Source organism: Erythrolamprus reginae, chromosome 9 (genome assembly GCF_031021105.1).
Source record: "Erythrolamprus reginae isolate rEryReg1 chromosome 9, rEryReg1.hap1, whole genome shotgun sequence".
Taxonomy (NCBI): domain Eukaryota; kingdom Metazoa; phylum Chordata; class Lepidosauria; order Squamata; family Dipsadidae; genus Erythrolamprus; species Erythrolamprus reginae.
The window spans coordinates 4986615-5006732 of record NC_091958.1 but is presented as its reverse complement, the minus strand read 5'-3'; the positions used below and the strand labels follow the sequence as shown (position 1 = coordinate 5006732).

General features: G+C 47.7%; 1 protein-coding gene across 1 annotated transcript; it reads left to right on the top strand.

Annotated features, from left to right (window-relative positions):
- Nucleotides 1-2006: 2006 nt before the first annotated feature.
- Nucleotides 2007-8293, top strand: IRX5 (iroquois homeobox 5). Its single transcript, XM_070760162.1, has 3 exons — nucleotides 2007-2786; nucleotides 5687-6092; nucleotides 6957-8293. The coding sequence occupies exons 1-3, from the start codon at nucleotides 2535-2537 to the stop codon at nucleotides 7751-7753; spliced, it is 1455 nt and encodes a 484-aa protein (XP_070616263.1). The 5' UTR covers nucleotides 2007-2534; the 3' UTR covers nucleotides 7754-8293.
- The last annotated feature ends 11825 nt before the right edge of the window (nucleotides 8294-20118 follow it).

Sequence of the window (20118 nt, the reverse complement as noted above, 5' to 3'; positions counted from 1 at the left end):
TTTAAGTGGGGGTGGGTGGGGAAAAAGGAAAGATACCTGGATTATTACATCTTTTTTTTTTTTTTGCCCCCTAAGATGGCCCGGAGCAGCTTCGCCGAAGCAGGCCGTTCCACAGCCTCCTTCTCTCTCTCCATGGCCCCCTCCGCGGCTTTCCCTGGGCTTCCACTCCCCTTCCTTCTTTTTTTTCCTGGTGGGAGGAGGGAGAAACCCAACCAGACCTTCTGCTACTGTCACAACAAGCGGGCGGGGGTGGACGGTTCGTCTCTCTCTCTCTCTCTCTCGGGACAACTTGGCAAAGGGGGCCGGGCCGGTCTGCTCAGGGTCTCTGGGAAAGCCACGCGTGGCGAGATTTTGCCCCTTCTCCTGCCCACCTGGCGTGGGCTGCGGGAGGCAGAAACACGGGGGGGGGAGATCGGACGTTCTTGCCTCTTGAAGAGAAATGGAAGAGGAAGGAGGGAAGGAAGGAAGGAAGGGGAAGGAGGGAGGGAGGGAAAGACGGAAAGAAGAAAGGAAGGAAGGAGGAAAGAGGGAGAGAGGGAAAGAGGGAAGGAAGGAAGAAAGGAAGGAGGGAAAGAAGGAAGGAAGGAAGGAGGGAAAGAAGGAAGGAAGGAAGGGGAAGGAGGGAGGGAGGGAAAGACGGAAAGATGAAAGGAAGGAAGGAAGGAGGAAAGAGGGAAGGAGGGAAGGAAGGAAGGAACGAAATGCAGCCGCTTTGGTCCAAATCAGAAAGATAGTTAAGGACTTAACCATATTCGGTTTTCCAGATATGGTTTGTTATTGGCTATGTTATGATAAGTAACATACTAATGAAACGGGTTAAGAATCGTTTCAAAGGATGCTGGGACTCGCTCCCTAGCCCGAACATCTTCCCAGCCACCAAGAGTAGAGACTTTATCTTCACCTGGCCAACCCTCAAAGCCCAGCTGTTTTGTAATTTTCAACAACTTAAATCCCCAGGTCGGGTCTTCTGCGGCTGCTGTACAGTACTTGAGAAACGGAAGGGAGAAGGGAATGGGGCAAAACATAATTGGATTGCACTAGAATAATTGAAGGGTGGTGGTGGTTCTGGGGCCCAAAGGCGAATCATTTATCCAGGGGCAAAATTAGAAATCAATCGTGGGGAAATAATCTGTAATGATAATGCACAACAAAGCCATTAATAGGAAGCTGTAAGGTAGATGAGCCAGCAAAGCAAAGTGCCAAATTTGCAAAAACTTTTCGCGTCTCTTCTTCAACAGATGAGTTGGATTTAGTTGGACTTCTTTTTACTTCCTTATTCCCAGACTTGTATATTCGAAATTCCTTCCTTTCTTTTCTTCCTTCATACTTTCCTTCCTTCCTTCCTTCCCTCCGTCCTTCCTCCTTCTCTCCCTCCCTCTCTCCCACCCTCCCTCCCTCCTTCCTTCCTTCCCTCTCTTCCTCCCTCCTTCCAGCCTCATTTCATGAAGCCAACGCACTCATTCGCATTCCAGCGCAGGCCCGCCAGCGGGAGAACGGGCGAGCGAGGACCCAGCCAGCATGCTCGTTTGCCATAAATCAAGAGCGAAATTGCGCTGATGGTGTATTTAGCAAATGAAGAAAGTTGGAGGTGATCTTTTACTAAACAGCTTGGCTGTTGATTGCCAGAGGCCGGCGCAATTGAGCCGGCGAGTGAAGAGGGGGGCGGGAGAGAGGAAGGGAGGGGAAGAGAGGAAGGGGGAGAGCGAGCGAGAGGAAAGGAGAGAGAGGGGGGAGCGAGAGAGCGAGGGAGGGATGGAAAGAGAGAGGGAGAGAGAGAGGGATGGAAGGAGGGATAGGGAGAGAGAGAAGGAGGAAGGGGGGTTTGGCCAGCCGCAGCTCCAACCACCCCCGGCGGGTTTCTTTTACTTTTACTTCTCTCTCCCTCCTCCCCCCCCCCCGCCGCAGCCCGTCCGCTCCCCGCCTCTTCCTCCTTCTTTCCTACACACACACACACCCGAGTCACTCCCTCCGCCAACATCACCCCCCCCAAATAGGCGGAGCTTGGGCGCGTTGCGTCGGAGGCGTCAGAATCCTCAATTCCCAACTTCGTGCCTTGGCAGGACCTTTGGCGGAGCGCGCGCGGGGAAGGGGGGCGCCGGGCGAGCGGGCGGTCAAGAAGGCAGGCGAGAGAAGGAGCCATCCAGGGAGCCCAAAGGGGAGCAAAGCGCGGAGGGAGGGAGGGGGAACCGAGAAGAAGACGCCTGCAAAGAGGAGGAGGAAGAGGAAGAAGAAGAAGAAGAAGAAGGGGGGTGAAAGAAGGTGCCGCGCGCCGGAGACTCCAGCCAGAGCCGCTGCGGAGGGGAGGCGGCGAAGAGGGGCTCTCCGCCCGCCCCGGCAAAGCTCCGACGACGCGCTCCCTGGGAGAGAGAGAGAGAGAGAGAGCCAGGATCCGGAGCGCCCAAGCCCGAAGGAGCCCGGAGCGGCGGAGGAAGAGGAGGCGGCGGCGGCGGCGGCGGCGGCTTCAGCAGCTGCTTTGCGCGGCTGGCTGGGGCTGGCTGGGGCTGGCGGAGTTCTTCTGCCAGCAGCTTCCGGCCATGTCGTATCCTCAGGGTTACTTGTACCAGCCGTCGGCGTCCTTGGCCCTCTATTCCTGCCCTGCCTACAGCACCAGCGTGATCTCCGGCCCGCGGACGGATGAACTGGGCAGGTCGTCGTCCGGCTCGGCTTTTTCCCCCTACGCCGGTTCCACCGCCTTCAGCGCGCCTTCGCCCGGCTACAGCTCGCACCTCCAGTACGGCGCAGACCCGGCGGCCGCGGCGGCCGCGGCTGCCTTCTCTTCCTACGTGGTAAGCGCCGCTCTCGCCTTCCCTTTCCTTTCTATTCCTTTCCTTTCCCTTCTTCATCCATCCTTTCCTTTCCTCTTTCCTTTCCTTTCTTTTCGTCTCCTCTTTCCTTTCCCTTCTTCATATTTCCTTTCCTTTCTTCTTTCCTTTCCTTTTCTCCTTCCTTCCCTTCGTTCCTCGGGGATGGTTGGAAGGAAGCAAGAGTAGGCAGAGGGCTTGGCCGAGGAGAAACCCCGAGGTCAGGAGCAGAGAGCAGGCGGGGCTTTGGTTGCGGGGCTTGCAAAAACAGCCCTGTCTAGAGGAAAACCCGCTGGGAAAGAGAGAAAGGAGGCCAGGGGCGAAAAGAAGGATTAGCCGGCCGCCTGGAGGCTCCGGGCCCTTCTCTAAGGCTTGTCTTCCCCGAAGGCAGGTTGCGTCCGATCCTGCTTCGGCTCCAATCGGGTCAATTGCTGTCTTTCTGGGATATCCTAAGGGAGAATTGCTGCCCGCGACACCCCCCCCCCCAAAAAAAAAAAAAAGCGGAACGGCCAAGCGATTCTCGGCCGCAGCAGCCAGTTTATTCGGGAGTCAAGTGTAGGAGCAAACTCCTAAGCGAAACGGGTTCGAGCGCCCTGCTCTTTCGGATTGGGATCTAAATAGTGAAGGGGAAGTGGGGGGTTTTTTTGGCAATTCGGAGACAGAAGAGAGGGAGGGAGAGAGAGAAACAGAGGGAAAAAGAAAAAGAGTAGAAGAGAGAGAACGAAAAAGAGAGTGGGAGAAGGAAAGAGAAGAAAGAAAAAAAGAAAAAAGAAAGAAAGAGAAAGGAAGGAAGGAGAGAAAGAAAGATAGAAGGAAAGAGAGGAAGAAAGAGAGAGAAGGAAAGAAAGAGAGATGGAAGGAAGAAAGAAAGAAAGAAAAAGAGAAGGAAAGAAAGAGAGAGAGATGGAAAGAGAGAGAGAAGGAAAGAGAGAGGAAAGAAGGAAAGAAGAAAATAAAACGAAATAAAATTTAGGACGCCGCCTGGTTTGCTTCTCGGAGATTCCCCATACCACCACGTTATTTTTGTCCGTGCATGTCGGAACACTGCGCTCCCACCACTCACCCCCGCCCCCGCCCCCTGACCTCCTTTGGATTCAAGTCAGGTCAATCACTTTAGACGCCCATCAGTTTGGCTGCCGAAAAAGGGGACGGGGCGGGGGGGGGCGAGTAGTGAAACTGGTCAGATTTCGTCCCTCGCTCTTTTTCCTCCGCGGCTGTTGAATCCAAGTCGCTTCAGAAACCGCCGGCACCGCTCTCATAAATATAGATACATCCATATATATTTTGTTAAAAGGGGTGGGGGGGGTTTCCGAAGCGACCTGCGGCTCGGAACCGTCCCGGGAAATCTTTCGGGGAGAAGCCCAGAGGAATCAAGCAAGAAGCCCGCGTTTCTTTTTCGCCCCGCGGATCCGCCTCGGGCGTTTCCTGCCTTCCACAGGGCTCCGTCCAAAGAACCCCAATCCATTTTGAAGGCAACCAACCGCCTTAAGGCTTCGTGGGGGCGTGGAGGGGGGGAATAACCCCGAGACTCAACTCCCGTTTGAATCCGGTTAGCTGGGTTGCAAACCGCTCTGGCTCTTTCCTCGTCTCCCTTTTCTTCCAGGGTTGGGTTTCTATTTTCTTTCTCGTCCTCTTTCTCCCCTCTGCCTGGTCTTTAGGAGTTCTCCACTGGGGAAGGAGGGGGGGGTTAAAATGACAATAAAACCGGGGGAAGGGGGAATTTGGGCGAAAGGTTGCCTTTAATTAAAGGGGGTTGTTTACAGGAGAATAAGAGGGAGGGGGTTAGCGGCGATAGGGGGGCTGTAGTAAAAGCGGTGGGATAAAACGCTGTAGTGGCCAGCGGAATCTCTTCTGGCCGCCTTCAGACGTTGGGCCTGACCCGCGTGATGCGCGTGTGTTTGTGTTGTGTCTATCTATCTATCAATCAATCAATCAATCAATCAATCTATCTATCTATCTATCTATCTATCTATCTATCTATCATCTAATCTAATGTTTAACATATTTTTGTTGATATTAACATCTTTTTGTTGATCTATACTAGTATAGATCTATACTATAGATCTAGTATAGATCTATTTCAAGCTATTTTGTTCTCATCAACTAGCCATACCTTCCGGGATTTGAACCTGGAGAGTCTGCCTGTATGTAAGGCAGTAGCTTTAACCTATATGTATGCGTGCATGTAACGTATTTTTGCTGATAATGAAAAGGAAGGGAGACTGCTCTAAAATAATAATAATAAAGGGAACATTTAAACCACACAATATAACTCCAAGCAAATCAAACTTCTGTGAAATCGTCCACTTAGGAAGCAACACTGACAATCAATTTCACCTGCTGTTGTGCACATTCAACTTTGTACAGAACAAAGTATTCAATGAGAATATTTCATTCATTCAGATCTCGGATGTGTTCTTTGAGTGTTCCCTTAATTTTATTTTTTTGAGCAGTGTAGATCTATTTCCACCTTATTTTGCCCTCATCGGCTAGCCATACCGGGATTTGAACAGTAGCGTTAACCTCTAGAGCAGTGTTTCCCAACCTTGGCAACTTGAAGATATCTGGACTTCAACTCCCAGAATTCCCCAGCTAGGGTATTCTGGGAGTTGAAGTCCAGATATTTTCAAGTTGCCAAGGTTGGGAAACACTGCTATAGACCACAGGTTCTACTCTTTTTATTCATTATTATGGTTCTTATGAGAGTGATTCTTATGTGAGTGGCGGGGTTACGGGGTCGAGAGGGGCAGGAGAAAAGCTCTCTTAGTTGCCCATATTGTCCATCCAACGAGGTGGCGTTCCCAGCCGGCTGTGGACTTCCCCGCGGCCTCCTTTCTGACTCCCAGCCTGCCTCTCCTCTCCTCCTCCTCGTCGTCTCTCTGCAGGGCTCTCCCTACGACCACACGACGGGCATGGCGGGCTCCTTGGGCTACCACCCTTACGCCGCTCCGCTGGGCTCCTACCCTTACGGCGACCCGGCTTACCGCAAGAACGCCACGCGGGACGCCACGGCCACGCTGAAAGCCTGGCTGAACGAGCACCGCAAGAACCCCTACCCGACCAAGGGCGAGAAGATCATGTTGGCCATCATCACCAAGATGACCCTCACCCAGGTCTCCACCTGGTTCGCCAACGCCCGCCGGCGACTCAAGAAGGAGAACAAGATGACCTGGACGCCGCGAAACCGGAGCGAGGACGAGGAAGAAGAAGAGAACATCGACCTGGAGAAGAACGACGACGAAGAGCCGGCCAAACTCGAGGAGAAGGGCGACCCCGAGACCGGCGAGCTCGGTAAGAGCCTCCTGATCCCCCCTGCCCTGCCCCGGGAGGCCGCTGGCTTAGTCGCGGGGCTTGCGGGGCTTTGACGTGGAGGGGTGAGTGGCGAGGGGTGGCCGGGGTCTCCATTTTTCAGGCCGGGGTCGTCTGAAAGAGCGGGGGGGGGAGAGAAGGGCTGGGTCTCCAGCAGCTTTCAAGGTGCAGGAAAAGGCGAAGGGGCCGTTCAAGGGAGGCAGATAGTGGTAGTAGTAGCCTGAGAAAGAGGCGGGTAGGTGGGGAGAGAAAGCCCCGACTTTGGCTGTATTCTGGCGACTAACTTGAAGCGGGTCAGTGAGCGTCTCAGGGATTTCATTCACACGATCAGGAAACGGGGTTGTGGATAAAGGGAGAGGAAGAGGGAGGGAGGGAGAGGAAGAAGGAAGGAAGGAAGGAAAGAAAGAAAGGGAAAGAGCTAAAGAAAGAAAAAGAAAGAAAAGAGGAAAGAAGTAAAAAGAAAGAGGGAGAGAAAGAGAGAGAGAAAGAAAGAGGAAAGGAATGAATAAAGGAAGGATAGAAAAGAAAGAGAAAGAAAGAAAAGAGGAAAGAAGGGGAAAAGAAAGAAAGAAGGAGATAAAGAGAAAGAAAGAAAGAAAGAAAGAAAGAAAATAAAATAAAAGAAATGCTTCCCCCCCCCCCCCCCCCAGGGTTAGACGGCTTAACCAACGGGGCTCATCTGCTGGCTGGGAAAACAGACGAGTTGTGTGCGTGTGGGGGCGAGAGAATAACTTCGGTGTGTGTGTATGTCAGGTTCGGGCCGGTGCAAAGAAGGCCCGGCGCTGAGCCGCAGAAAGCCTGACAGCGGCCCCCGGGGGCCTCTCCACCTTTTTCTCCCCCCCGCAGGCCCCTCGGACCCCAAAGGCGTCGGAGGGCCCAAAGAACCCGACGGCGCCTCCAGCGACTCGGATTGTAAGGAGAGCCCCGAGCAGACGCATCGGAAAGAAGCCGTCGGCGCGGGCGCCTCCTCGCCTTTGGCGCACTGCGGCTCCGCAGCGGGCCGCCTCCTCCTCCAAGCCCACCACCACCACCACCACCACCTCCAGCAGCAGCAGCTCTTGCATCCCGACGACCCCCCGGCGCCCCTCCCTCCCTCCCAGTACCGGCCCCCATCGACGGACCTGCATCCTTCCAGCCACGGCACCTCGGTCATCCACACGCCCCAGGCGCCCTCGCAGGCGGCCGCCCCGGGCCCCCTTTCCAAACCCAAACTCTGGTCCCTGGCGGAGATCGCCACCTCCGCGGACAAAGTCAAGGAAGCGGGCGGCGGCGAGACGCCCCCGCAAACGCCTTCGGGCTTAAGCGGCCCGGCGGCTCCATCCCCGACGGCGCGTTCGCCTTCGGCCGCGCCTTGCCCCTTCCCCAACGGCGCCACCGCCGCCTCGGTGCTCCCGCGACCCCTCTACTACGCCGCCAGCCCTTTTTACCCGGGCTACACGAACTACGCTTCCTTCGGACACCTCCACGGAAACGGGGCGGCCCAGCCGGGCGCCCCCGGCCCCCATTTTAACGGATTAAACCAGACCCTTTTGAACAGAGCGGAGAGCTTGGCCAAAGACGCGAAGATGCTCCGGACTCAGAGCCAGTACGACTTTAGCAAAGAGTCGCCTTACGAACTCAAGAAAGGTATGTCGCACATTTAAAATCTCCCGACTTAAAAGCTGAGCTCCCAAAAAACCGAGACTTGTGGATTTGGGTCCGCCTTTTATTGGGGGGGAGAGAGAAAGTTATCCCCCCCTCTCCACTCCTCCGCCGCTCGTTCAGTGATTTTCTGCTAATTTTTTTCCCTTTCTTGGTTTTTTTTTCCCATCGTGGCGATTTTTTCCACATTTCTTTTCTCATGGAACCCATCTGGATTGGGGTTTTTTCCCCCCCTCCCACCCGCTGCCTAAAGTTGGGGGGAGGAAGGGTGGAAAGAGAGGGGGGGGAGAGATGAAAAGAAAAAGGAAAGTTCTGGCCGCTTTCCAAATCAGCTTTATAATTTATTTGAAAACGCAGCTTTTAGAAGTCTTAAAGCAGAACTGCTATATGTGCTGGATTGGAGCGACTCTCTCGCACGCAGAAAGAGGGGGGGGGGAGACAGAGGCGATTTGTACGAAATCTTATTCTGTATATTTAATGTAGCTTTTTTTTTGTATTTAAATCGGTTATACGGTATCTTTGAAGTAAATTATGAAATCCAACCACTTGTTACGGTCGTACGCTTTTTGGTTCTCTCTGCGTAAACATCTCTAAATATAGATATATGCACATATACACGCGCGCGTTTGTGTCTCCTCCCAAATTGTTGGTGTGTGTGTGTCTATCTGCTTACTGAGTTATTAGCAGCATTAATAATGATTGTCTGAAATTAACAACTTTCCGTGCGGAAGCTGGTCGAACTGTGCTATTTAGGCGTCAATCACAGACGGCCTCAGCCCAAAGTGAAATCGAACCATAGATTTATTTTTCTATGCATTAAAGTGAAGGGGGAAATCACATTTTGAAAAGGGAAGAAATGCCGACCTTTTTTTTTTAAAGGGTGGGGGGGACTGCAATACGAAGGCAAACAAACAAAAGAAAAGAAAAGAAAAGATAGAGGGGCAAAAGGAACAAAGGAAACATTCTAATGATTTTCTCCCACTTTGTTTAGGGATGAGAAGGCGAAAAATTATCATTATTGCCAGGAGGGGGGGGCTTTTGAGGGTATTTCTAATAGAGGATTTGGGGGAAAGTTCCTCTAGGAATGGATTTGGGTGGGTGGGTAGAAGGGGGCCGGTGGTAAGGAAGAGGCGGTTGTGAGAAATATTTTCACCTGGGTGGATTTTACGCAGACTCTTGCAATTGTTGCGGATTTCAGCCAGAAACTGTAGCCCCAAACCCAGACCCTGTGAAAACTGTCGGAGGTAACACGCGGGGAGGAGGGAAGAGAGCTACTGTTGGATCGTGTGAACGCGTCGGTCGGTGATCCACTTGGCCCCCCAGTCCCAGATGTCCACTTCTCGGTAGATTTTGCCGGGTTGGGTAGGTGGGTGGATGGGATCGGTTCTTGGGAACGGGGGAGTGCCGACGCCCGCCCCTGCCTGGATCTGAAGGCCGTGGGGGGAAGTGGGGGGGGGGAGAGAAACACTGCAAAAAGGGAGGTTAGAAAAAATAAACGAAGACGGGGCTTTTTCACGCCTGGCGACTCTTTTAACCGATTTTTTTTCCGCGATTCTTCCTCTCCCTCCAAAACCAAATCTTATACTTTAATCCTTCCCGGCTTTTTACGCGAAGATTTGGGTTTGGTTTTTGGTTTTTGTTGTTGTTGTTGTTTTGGGGTTTTTTGTCTGTGAAACTCGCGAAGGAGGTTGGATTTTACGTCCGATTTATTTGTTTTTTTCTCGGGCGATTCTGCTCGGGAGAGCCGCCGGGTTGTGTGAAGCCGCGCCCGCGCTTGGCCTGGCGCTTGGTTCCTTTCCGTAGCTCTCTCCAGGCCTCCTTCTCTGTCGCTCTCTCTTTTTCTATTTCCTCCCTCCATCTCTCTCTCTCTTTCTTTCTCTCCTCCCTTCCTCCCTCCCTCTTTCTTTCTTCCTTTCTCTCTTTCCTTCCTTCTTCCCTCCCTTCCTCCCTCTATCCCCCCCTCTCTCTTTATTTATTTTTATTTCTTTATTTCTTTCTCTCTTTCCTCCCTCCCTCCATCTATCTCTTTCTCTTTCATTCTCTCCTCCCTCCCTCCCTCTACCTCTCTCTCTCTTTCTTTCTCTCTCTCTCTCTCTTTCTATTTCTTTCTTTCTTTCTTTCCTCCCTCCCTCCCTCCATCTATCTCTTTCTCTTTCATTCTCTCCTCCCTCCCTCCCTGCCTCTACCTCTCTCTCTCTTTCTTTTTTTTCTCTCTCTCTCTCTTTCTATTTCTTTCTTTCTCTCTCTCTTTCCTTCCTCCCTCCCTCCCTCCATCTCTCTCTCTCTCTCTCTCTCTCTCGGCCCCGTTAAAGTTCGAAAAGTCAGGGAAGCTGAAATGATTAACCCACCCCCTCCCCTTGGTTCCCTCCTGCAAAGGCACGGACAGGGACTTGGGGGGGGGGTTCAGAGGAGTACGCGCAAATGGAGGGGGAGCGGGGGTCGCCTTGGACCGCTTCCCAAATTCACAGGTAGGTGTCACACTTGTGCCGACTTTCGAGCGGAGCCCGCCCGACTGGTTGCTAGGGAGGAGGCAGAGCCCCGGTTTCACCACCAACGCGCGCCCCCCACCCGCCCTCCCGCCACCCGCCCGCACCCCCCGAATTAAATGGAGGTGAAAAGAAGCGCCTCTGCCATTCAATTTTCTCCCTCCAACAGGCGGTTTGAGACTGGAAAGGAGGGCAGATCGGAAAGATAAAATCTCCGATTGATTTAATTTTTTTGAACGGAGGAAACTTGAACTTTTGTGGGTTCTTGGTTTAGCCTCTTTCAAGCACACTCGCATAGACAAGGTCGTCTGAAGTCCCCAATTTCCTTTATTTTAGAGGGGCGCACCTGGGAACCTCATATTTTCATGTGCCCCCCAGGCCTCCCCCGAGGCTTTATCTATTTATTTCATTGAAAGGGGGAAAGGACGAAGCGCAGGCCGGAAAATATTTTATATTACCATAAGTTTAGAACCGGCCAAAAATGAAATCCCGTTTGTTTTATGGCCTTGTTTGACCCTCTACTTGTTGGTCTGCCAACCTCCCTCCCCGCAAGCCATTTAAATAGAAAATGTTTCCTGGAGACCAGAAACGGTGCTTCTTCGTAGTTTAAGAGGAAGGGTGAAAACAAGAAAGAAAGAGAACGAGGGAGAAAGAGAGTGGGAGGGAGAGAAAGGAAGGAAGGAAGGAAGAAGGAGACAAAGAGGGAGAAAAAGGGAAAAGAGAAAGAGGGGAGGGAAAGAAAGAAAGAAAAGGAAAGAGAGAAAGAAAAAGCCCGAGAAAGAAAGAGAGAAAGTAAGAAAGATGAAAGAGAGAGAGAGAAAGGGGGAGAGAAAAAGAAAAAAGAAAAGAAAGAAAGAAAGATGAAAGAGAGAGAGGGAGAGAGAAAGAAAAAAGAAAAGAGAGAAAGTAAGAAAGATGAAAGAGAGAGAGAAAGGGGGAGAGAAAAAGAAAAAAGAAAAGAAAGAAAGAAAGAAAGATGAAAGAGAGAGAGAGAAAGAGAGAGAGAAAGAAAAAAGAAAAGAAAGGAAAGAAAGAAAGAGAGAGAGAAAGTAAGAAAGATGAAAGAGAGAGAGAAAGAGAAAGTTCCTCTAAAAATAGATCCCAGTAGAGGAGAACCCCCACACCTGGGTCTACAGAATACATCCGAACACTGGCGCAATTCGCTCTAAAACAGTTTTTAAGGTTAAGTTTGCACGACTCCCGTTCCCTTGCAATAGAGAAAGGTAGGATCGCCGGCCTCGTTGCGCCTCCCCCGCCTCCCTGCTTTAAGATCCGCAGTGGATACCCGCACCCCTGAAAAGTGAGAGCTGTTATGCAAGGAGAATTGGGCGGATGTCGGTTTCTAGCAACTTTTGCTCTGGGGTGTATCTGGGGACCAGGGGCGTAGCTGGCACGTTGGGACACCCCGCCTGTTGATTTGGCATTTGTGCGCTTATCCTAAAATGTGTAAATGCTTCGCGGTTGCTTCAGACTGTCCCCTGGATTCGCCTAATGAGCTGTTAATGAGCTGAGCCTCAACTAGTCAACTGTTCACTGTCCCTTTCAACCCACCCGCTCTTTCCCCAATTTTCAGGCTGGCTTTGAAGCCATTGGTCACAAACCCAATGTCGGGTTCTCATACCTTGTAATCCTCAGTTCAACCTAAAGCACCGTTGAGGCTGAAGTATTGAAGGATACTCCTTCCTTCCTTCCTTCCTTCCTTCCTTCCTTCCTTCCTTCCTTCCTTCCTTCCTTCCTCCTCTTTGACTCAACCGGGATTCAGTGCACTTTAACCCCGAGTTCAAGTGTCGTGGGAACCAAGATGACCATTACAGAGCTAACTATTTCTGCTCACTGTCAGCAGTTCGACCCTGACCAGCTCAAGGTTGACTCAGCCTTCCATCAAAGCTGGGTAAAACAAGGACCCAGATTGTTGGGGGGCAACGTGCTGCTGACTCTTCGCTGGGAGAGGGCTGTAAAAGCACCGCGAAGCGGCGTATAAGTCTAAGCGACCTTGCTACCGCTTGTTCCAGCCTGCAAACCGACCTTAAAGAAATATCAGACGTTGGACGCACACAGAAGTGGAGTCGCCCGGAAACTATTCCGATCTGTTTAAATATATATATATACACTGCTCCAAAAAATAAATAAATAAAGGGAACACTTAAACAACACAATATAACTCCAAGTAAATCAAACTTCTGTGAAATCAAATTGTCCACTTAGGAAGCAACACTGATTGACAATCAATTTCACCTGCTGTTGTGCACATTCAACTTTGTACAGAACAAAGTATTCAGTGAGAATATTTCATTCATTCAGATCTAGGATGTGTTATTTGAGTGTTCCCTTTATTTTTTATTTTTTGAGAAGTACTGTATATATATATATAAAGAATGACCGCAAAGCAACGGCTACATCGGTTGTCTGAAGGGTGAGAAAAGAAGCGGGGGAGGGCAGGGGGGTCGTGAGCTAGTAGCTAAAAAAATACTTGCAGATCTTGAGAATTCGGTTTGGTCCCTAGCGAATCGCATAGATTTGCTTTCTCCCTTTAAGGGAGGGAAACGTCACGTTCCCCTGAGGGGTTCGAAGACAAGACCTGGGTCCAGTTGCAGTTCAGACGGACACCTTTGAAACTCGAAAGTCAAGCTATTTTTTAAAAAGTAGTATCGTTGCGCGTTTGAATGCGAAGGATGTCGCAAAAGAAAGCGCGCTTAACTTCGCGGTGGCTTGTCCTAATAGGATAGCGACTTAACGGGTTAAAGGAAAGGGTGTACGCGCTGTATCCTTTCTTTCCAAACTCGGGGTACTCTTCCCAAACCCAGAGGACAGGATTGATACCATGAAAAACCGAGGGAACGGGATCATATACTGTAATAAGCTCTGTATTAAATGGCTCCCATTAGCCGTCCGCGTTTAATGCTGACTTTTTTCATTTGTACCACGCCTGCATTATTTTTGCAAACGGCGCAAGGGTGGCTGTGTATCCAATACATCTTCCTGTTCCTATTTCCCCCCTGTAACAACAACAACAACAACCCTTGTGGGTTGACTTGTGCTGAGAGTGAGTGTGACTAATCTCAGATCACCGGGCTGGTTTTTATAGCTTTAAAGCAGGACTTGAACTCAAGCTTTCTAGCCCGGTGGTCTTGAACTACTAGACCAAACTGTCCCTTAAGGTGCCTATCTTCCCATGGAAATAACTTCCCACTTCTTTTCTGCCTGGCTCTTCATTTCCTGCCCTTAAAAGCTTAACTAGAATTGTGTCAAAGGATTTGAGTTCCCCCGTCCTTCGTTTAATTTTATTATCTTCTTCCTCTGATGGACTTCCTCTCCGATTGAAATTTAATTAGCAAAGCACATAAGCTAACGCCGTATTAAGTGCTTTCTGGAGATGATTGATCTTTCGGGGATGGGTTTTGTAGTGCGAAAACACGCTCATCCCGCCGGGTGCATTTTAGCTTCTGATCTGGAAGCGTCCGAAAAGTCGAACCCAATTCGGATCTGCTTCTTCCCCGCTTGCAATGTAGAAAGAAAGGTTTTCGTTTCCTGGCTAAAATGCTTTGGAGCGCTTCGGTTTCCCAAAAGCAACCTTCACAAAGTATGTGTATGTGTAGGTTGTTGTTGTTGGTTTTTTAACGGGGGCGGTTAAGTTTTATCCGGCTGAAATAACCGGGCGCAATGGTCACAAAGCGAGGCGGATTCTCTCTAGTGGCGAAAACTTTAAACGCAGTGGCCGAGAAGGGAAACCTTCCTTTCATTGCTTTAAAAAATCAGATAGAGCGGAGGTTTTTTTTATTTATCGCAAAGAAGAATCGTTTTCAAAGGAAGTGAGTTCGCGTCTGAGACCGTTTAAAAACAAAACAAAACAAAACAAAATTGGACGTGGCAATTTTGGGGGTGGAATAGAATAGAATAGAGAATAGAGTAGAGCAGAGTAGAGCAGAATAGAATAGAATAGAATAGAATAGAATAGAATAGAATTCTATATTGGCCAAATGTGATTGAACACACAAGGAATTTGTCTTCGGTGCACATGCTCTCAGTGTACATAAAAGAAAAGATAGAGTAAACATTGTACATAAAATAAAAATATACATTTGTCAAGAATCATGTGGTATAACACTTAATGATTGTCATAGGGGTCAAATAAGCAATGAAGAAGGAATATTAATAAAAATCTTAGGATATAAGCAACAAGTTACAGTCATACAGTCAACATGGGATGAAATGGGTGAAAGGAATGATGAGAAAAACTAGTAGAATAGAAGTGCAGATTTAGTAAAAAGTTTGACAGTGTTGAGGGAATTATTTGTTTAGTAGAGTGATGGCATTCGGGGGGAAAAACCTGTTCTTGGGTCTAGTTGTCTTGGTGTGCAGTGCTCTGTGGGGATGGGGGTGAGACTGAAAGTTTTGGGGCTTTAGAAGCAGACCAAAGATGGAGAATTTAATATCAGGAAATATTCTCACGAGCTGCAAAGATTCTCACCCTACGTGTGTTCAACCTAAAGAGGGGTGAAGAAGTCGCATATGGCGAGATGGCTTTGACAGACGCGCCTGGTCTACCTTCCGATTTGCAGGAAAATAAATAAACGGGCAGGAAGTTCACACACACACCCTCCGCCTGCTAAGATAGACCCTGGGTTCGTAAGCAGGCAAAAACTACAAACTTGCATTGCTTAGTTTTGATCCCCGAATGGCAGGCAGTCCAGATTCTCGCTACCAAATAGGAGCACCCTCCTCCAGAACGCCTTCATTTGGACAGAAATCAGTAGAGATAGACGCAGAGGGTTGGAAGGGACCTGTGTGAGGTCTTCTAGTCCAGTGTTTCCCAACCTTGGCAACTTGAAGATATCTGGACTTCAACTCCCAGAATTCCCCGGCCAGCATTCGCTGGCTTGGGAATTCTGGGAATTGAAGTCCAAATATCTTCAAGTTGCCAAGGTTGAGAAACACTGTTCTAGTCCATCCCGCTGCCCGAAGTAGGGGACCCTACACCACCTCGGACTGCTCAGTCTTTTCTGGAAAACCTGGTCTCCCTTCTTAAACCAGGACTCAGTTCTAAAGACGTTGTTTGTATACTGCTCAAAATAAATAAATAAAGGGAACACTCAAATAACCCAGCCTAGATCTGGATGAATGAAATATTCTCATGGAATACTTTGGTGAAATTGGTGATATGTTCATGGTGGAAATAATGTCCTAGTTCTCATTTGAGATGCAAAACACTCAAGAGATGTATTTTGTATCATTGTACAATTGCGGCTCAGATTCTATAGACCTCCTAGTTAGCCATGTTTGAATTCCTTACCTGTACTTTAAGTCATGTACGGATAATGAAAGCAAACTCACACTAATGAATCACACAAATGTATCTACTTATTTAAAATATTTATTGACCCCCTCACATCCTGGACATAAACTGTTTCAACTCCTCCCCTCAAAACATCACTATAGATAAACATCACCGCACACCAAGACAACTAGACACAAGAACATTTTTCCCCAAACACCATCACTCTGCTAATCAAATAATTCCCTCAAAACTGTCGAACTATACTGCTCAAAAAAATAAAGGGAATACTCAAATAACACAGCCTAGATCTGAATGAATGAAATATTCTCATTGAATACAGTACTTTGTTCTGTACAAAGTTGAATGTGCACAACAGCGTGTGAAATTGATGGTTAATCAGTGTTGCTTCCTGAGTAGGCAGTTTGATTTCACAGAAGTTTGATTTACTTGGAGTTATATTGTGTTGTTTAAGTGTCCCCTTTATTTTTTTTGAGCAGTGTATAATCCGATGTTAACCCGGCGATTTGATTCAGGGTGCAAAAACATCCAGACAATTTTAGATTTTCAAATTAAAAAAACAAACAAGCAAACTCGGATTGGGTTAAAGAAAGGAGGAGACCGCAGGATTTACTAAAAAGGGGAGTGATAAGTTTCAAGGCGCCGGTTGTTGTAGAAAAGGAAAACAACCCTCAACAGTGCAGGATTTGCAAAGAGGCGCAGGGTGGGTCCACACAAAGCGAACCCCAATACTGTAATCCGAATTGAAACGCATTGAGGATTAGAAAGAGGGAAATGGTTCGGGCATCCCAGAACTACTTAGAACGAGTCCAGGGGGGGGGGGAGTTGAGTTTTGGGAATCCTTGATGCTTGCTGGATTTCAATGGAGTTCCAGAAGACGGATCCCTTCCCTGGAAAGCACCACTTAATTTTAAAATCCAAATAAAGTCGGTTGTTTTCTTGGCGGACATTTCGCCACACAAACCAAGTAATAATTTGTGCGGAGAGGGCAGCCTGGAAGTTATTCAAGTTTGGGTCGTGAAACGTCTACCAGAACCCACTCCAGCTCAGATACCACCGAGGAAACCCTCATTTAAACCGAGCTACGAATATTCTCGGCTGGGATCGCCAAAGTTTACAAAAGGATCGAGAACCGAAGTGGAGAGCTTGTGAAATCCCAGTTGAGAAAAGCAACACCGCCGCCTATGGGTTTTCTGTCCCAGGCCGGGGAAAAGAATAATAATCAAATAATGCGACTTTGCAACGCAATGCGAGATTTCAGAATCATTCCCGCAGAGTCCAGCCTGTTGAGCTGCCCTTCAGCTCCAGGATAAACCCTACGGAGTGTCCAATCGACTGCTTCACACACACACACAAACTCCAACTCTGGTTCAGCAACTTGGCGAGAAAAGGCCCTTTGCTTTAGAGGGCGCTCAGCTGGATTTTCATATGGGGGGGAGGGTCCTTATCTGCGGGCCCCGATTTCCTCCCCCACCCTGACCCCCCCACGCCCCACCTTCCCTTAGCCTTGGGGAGAACCCCCTGAATAGGAAGCTTAGGCAAAACATAGTAATGATGATAATGATAATAATAATGATGATAATGATAATGATAATGATGATGATGATAATAATGATAATAATGATAATAATGAGGATGATGATGATGATGATGATAATAATAATAATAATAATAATTTATTTATTTAATTTTTACTCCATAAAAATAGACTCCATAGATGATGATGATGATGATGATGATGATGATGATGATGATAATAATAATAATAATAATAATAATAATAATAATAATAATAATAATAAATTTATTTATTTAATTTTTTATGCCACCCTTCTCCTTAGACTCAGGGCAGCTTATAACATGTTAGCAATAGCACTTTTTAACAGAGCTAGGCTATTGCCTCTACAATCAGGTCCTGATTTTACCCACCTCGGAAGGATGGAAGGCTGAGTCAACCTTGAGCCGGTGATGAGATTTGAACCTCTGACCTACAGATCTACAGTCAGCTTCAGTGGCCTGCAGTACAGCACTCTACCTGCTGCACCACCACCCCGGCTCATGGAAATAATAATAATAGTAATAGTAATAATAATAATAATAACAACAACAACAACAACAATAATAATAATAATAATACTTGGGGTGTAAAGAATTCTTCCTCTGTTGCCAAGTCATAATCAAAAGGCTCTCTAACCCTAAAAAAGAGAGGAAGATGGAAACATATGTCTCTTTTGATGTTCATCTCAAGAAGGTAGGCTCACTTGGAAACAGAATTCCTGGTGAATACTAGATCATTTATGAATAATAGATCTTCTCCTTCTTTTTCTTCTTAACAACAACAACAGAGTTGGAAGGGACCTTGGAGGTCTTCTAGTCCAACCCCCTGCTTAGGCAGGAAACCCTACACTACTTCAGACAGATGGTTATCCAACATCTTAAAAACTTCCAATGATTGAGCATTCACAACTTCTGGAGACAAGTTGTCTGTCATTAATTAAATCACTGATTAATTGTTCTAACTGTCAGGAAATTCCCTCCTTAGTTTGAAGTTGCTTCTCTCCTTGTTTAGTTTCCACCCATTGCTGCTTGTCTACCCACAGGTGCTTTGGAGAATACCTTGATTCCAGTCTTCTTTTGTGGCAACTCCTGAGATATTGGGACGCCACTATCATGTCTCCCCTGGTCCTTCTTTTCATTAAACAAGACATACCACGAAGTTTCTTTCAACTGCCCTTCGTGATTTTCTGCAGCTGAAATTCAGGAATATGTACAGTTCTGGTCCCCCCCAATATCCCAAATCGCTACTTGTGGATTTCCAATGCCACCACCCCCACCACCTCAAAATCAGCGGAGCTTTTCCTGACTTTGATCAGGGGGTGAAAGAAGTTGGTTTTCAATGGTCTCTCTCTGTGCGCGCATGCCTCAGAACTTCTTAATGGTTTGAAATCCTGCAAAAAAATAAATAAATCCAACACCCTATGCATATCCACTGCTCAAAAAAATAAAGGAGACACTCAAATAAGACATCCTAGATCTGAATGAATGAAATGTTCTCCTTGAATCCTTTGTTCTGTACAAAGTTGAATGTGCACAACAGCATGTGAAATTGATGGTAAATCAATGTTGCTTCCTAAGTGGACAGTTTGATTTTACAGAAGTTTGATTTACTTGAAGTTATATTGTGATGTTTAAGTGCTCCCTTTATTTTCTTGAGCAGTATATATAGATAGTCCTTGACTTATAGCGGCTTGTTTAGTGACTAAAACTGCTGAGAAAAAGGACTCATAACCTTTCTGCAGACTTGCGACCTATCGGCTGCTGTGGCATCTTTATGGTCAAATTTAGATGCCAACTGACTGGTACTCATGACAGTTGCAAGGCCACAACTGATTCCCCATCTGCAACAAGCCCAGTCAATGGGGAAGACGAGATTTCCTTAATGCTGGAACCAACCCCTGGGACTAACTGAACAAATTTGCTGAGCAACAAAGGACAAGAAAGTTTGTAAAAATGGGCTTAAGCTTGCTGAACCAGATGTCTCGGTTAGTGACAGAAATGTTGGGCTCGCGTGGTGGTCGTAAGTCGAGGAATACCAGTGGCTTTCCTTCTTCCCTTTTTAAAAAGCCTGTGACTTTTCTTCTTCTGACTTTCAGGGTTTAATTGCCTCCTTCATTTGGGAAGGATATTTTTAAATGTGACTTTTTAAAAAATAGAGAGAGAGAAAGGAAGAAGGACAGCTCCTTCTCAGTTTGTTTGCAAAAAGGCTGAGAAACCGGTTCGGGTTGGCGATAGAAAGGCAGTTCAAATAGCGGTCAGAGGTTGTGGCTAAACTGAATGGCAAGGAAGAGAGAGAGAGAAGGGAGAGAGAGGGGAGAGAGAGAGAGAGAAGAGAGAAAAGTGTGATTGTTAGTGTGATTTTTGAATGAATGAAAATCAATGTTTTACGTTAGAATTTTAAGAACCTTTTAGTATATTAATTGGATAAAATGTACTGTTGCGTTTTGCTATGTGTTGTGACCTGCCCCGAGTCCACGGAGAGGGGCAGTATACAAGTGCAATTAATAAATAAATAAGAGAGAGAGAGAGACAAGAGAGAAAAGAGAGAGAAAGAGAGAGAGAAAAGAGAAAAAGAGAGAGAAGAGGGAGAGGGAGGGAGGGAGAAAGAGAAAGAAGAGAAGAAAGCGAAAGAGACAGGAAGAGAGACAGAAAGACAGAAAAAAAGAAAGAAAGAAAGAAAGAAAGAAAGAGAGAGAGAATGAAGGAAGGAAGGAAGAGAGAAAGAGAGATTTATTTTGATTTCAGTTGCTAAAGCAACCTGATCTTTTTCTTCCCCACCAGCTGGAAGAAAAGTTCTCTTCAGCTTTCAAATCAAGGAGATCCAGTCCCGGAAAAAAATTCTGGGTTCAAAGCACTTCCGAGTTTTGCATAAACCAAAGTCTTCGTCTCTTTACTGGGGAACTTTGCATCTCATGAGTTCCACCCAAAGAAGAGATCGTATTTTTCTAGTTCTTCTTTCTGTGGAGCTTGGATGGGACTTTCAGGTCAAAAGCTGTCTTGAGGAGATGGGGAGAGGTGTCTAACCTACTTT

Excerpts from the sequence above, each read along its gene's own strand:
- IRX5 (XM_070760162.1), top strand. The coding sequence starts at position 2,535 with ATGTCGTATCCTCAGGGTTACTTGTACCAGCCGTCGGCGTCCTTGGCC. Across the intron at positions 2,787-5,686 it reads CTGCCTTCTCTTCCTACGTG|GGCTCTCCCTACGACCACAC; the intron begins GTAAGCGCCGCT and ends GTCTCTCTGCAG. Across the intron at positions 6,093-6,956 it reads CCCCGAGACCGGCGAGCTCG|GCCCCTCGGACCCCAAAGGC; the intron begins GTAAGAGCCTCC and ends TCCCCCCCGCAG.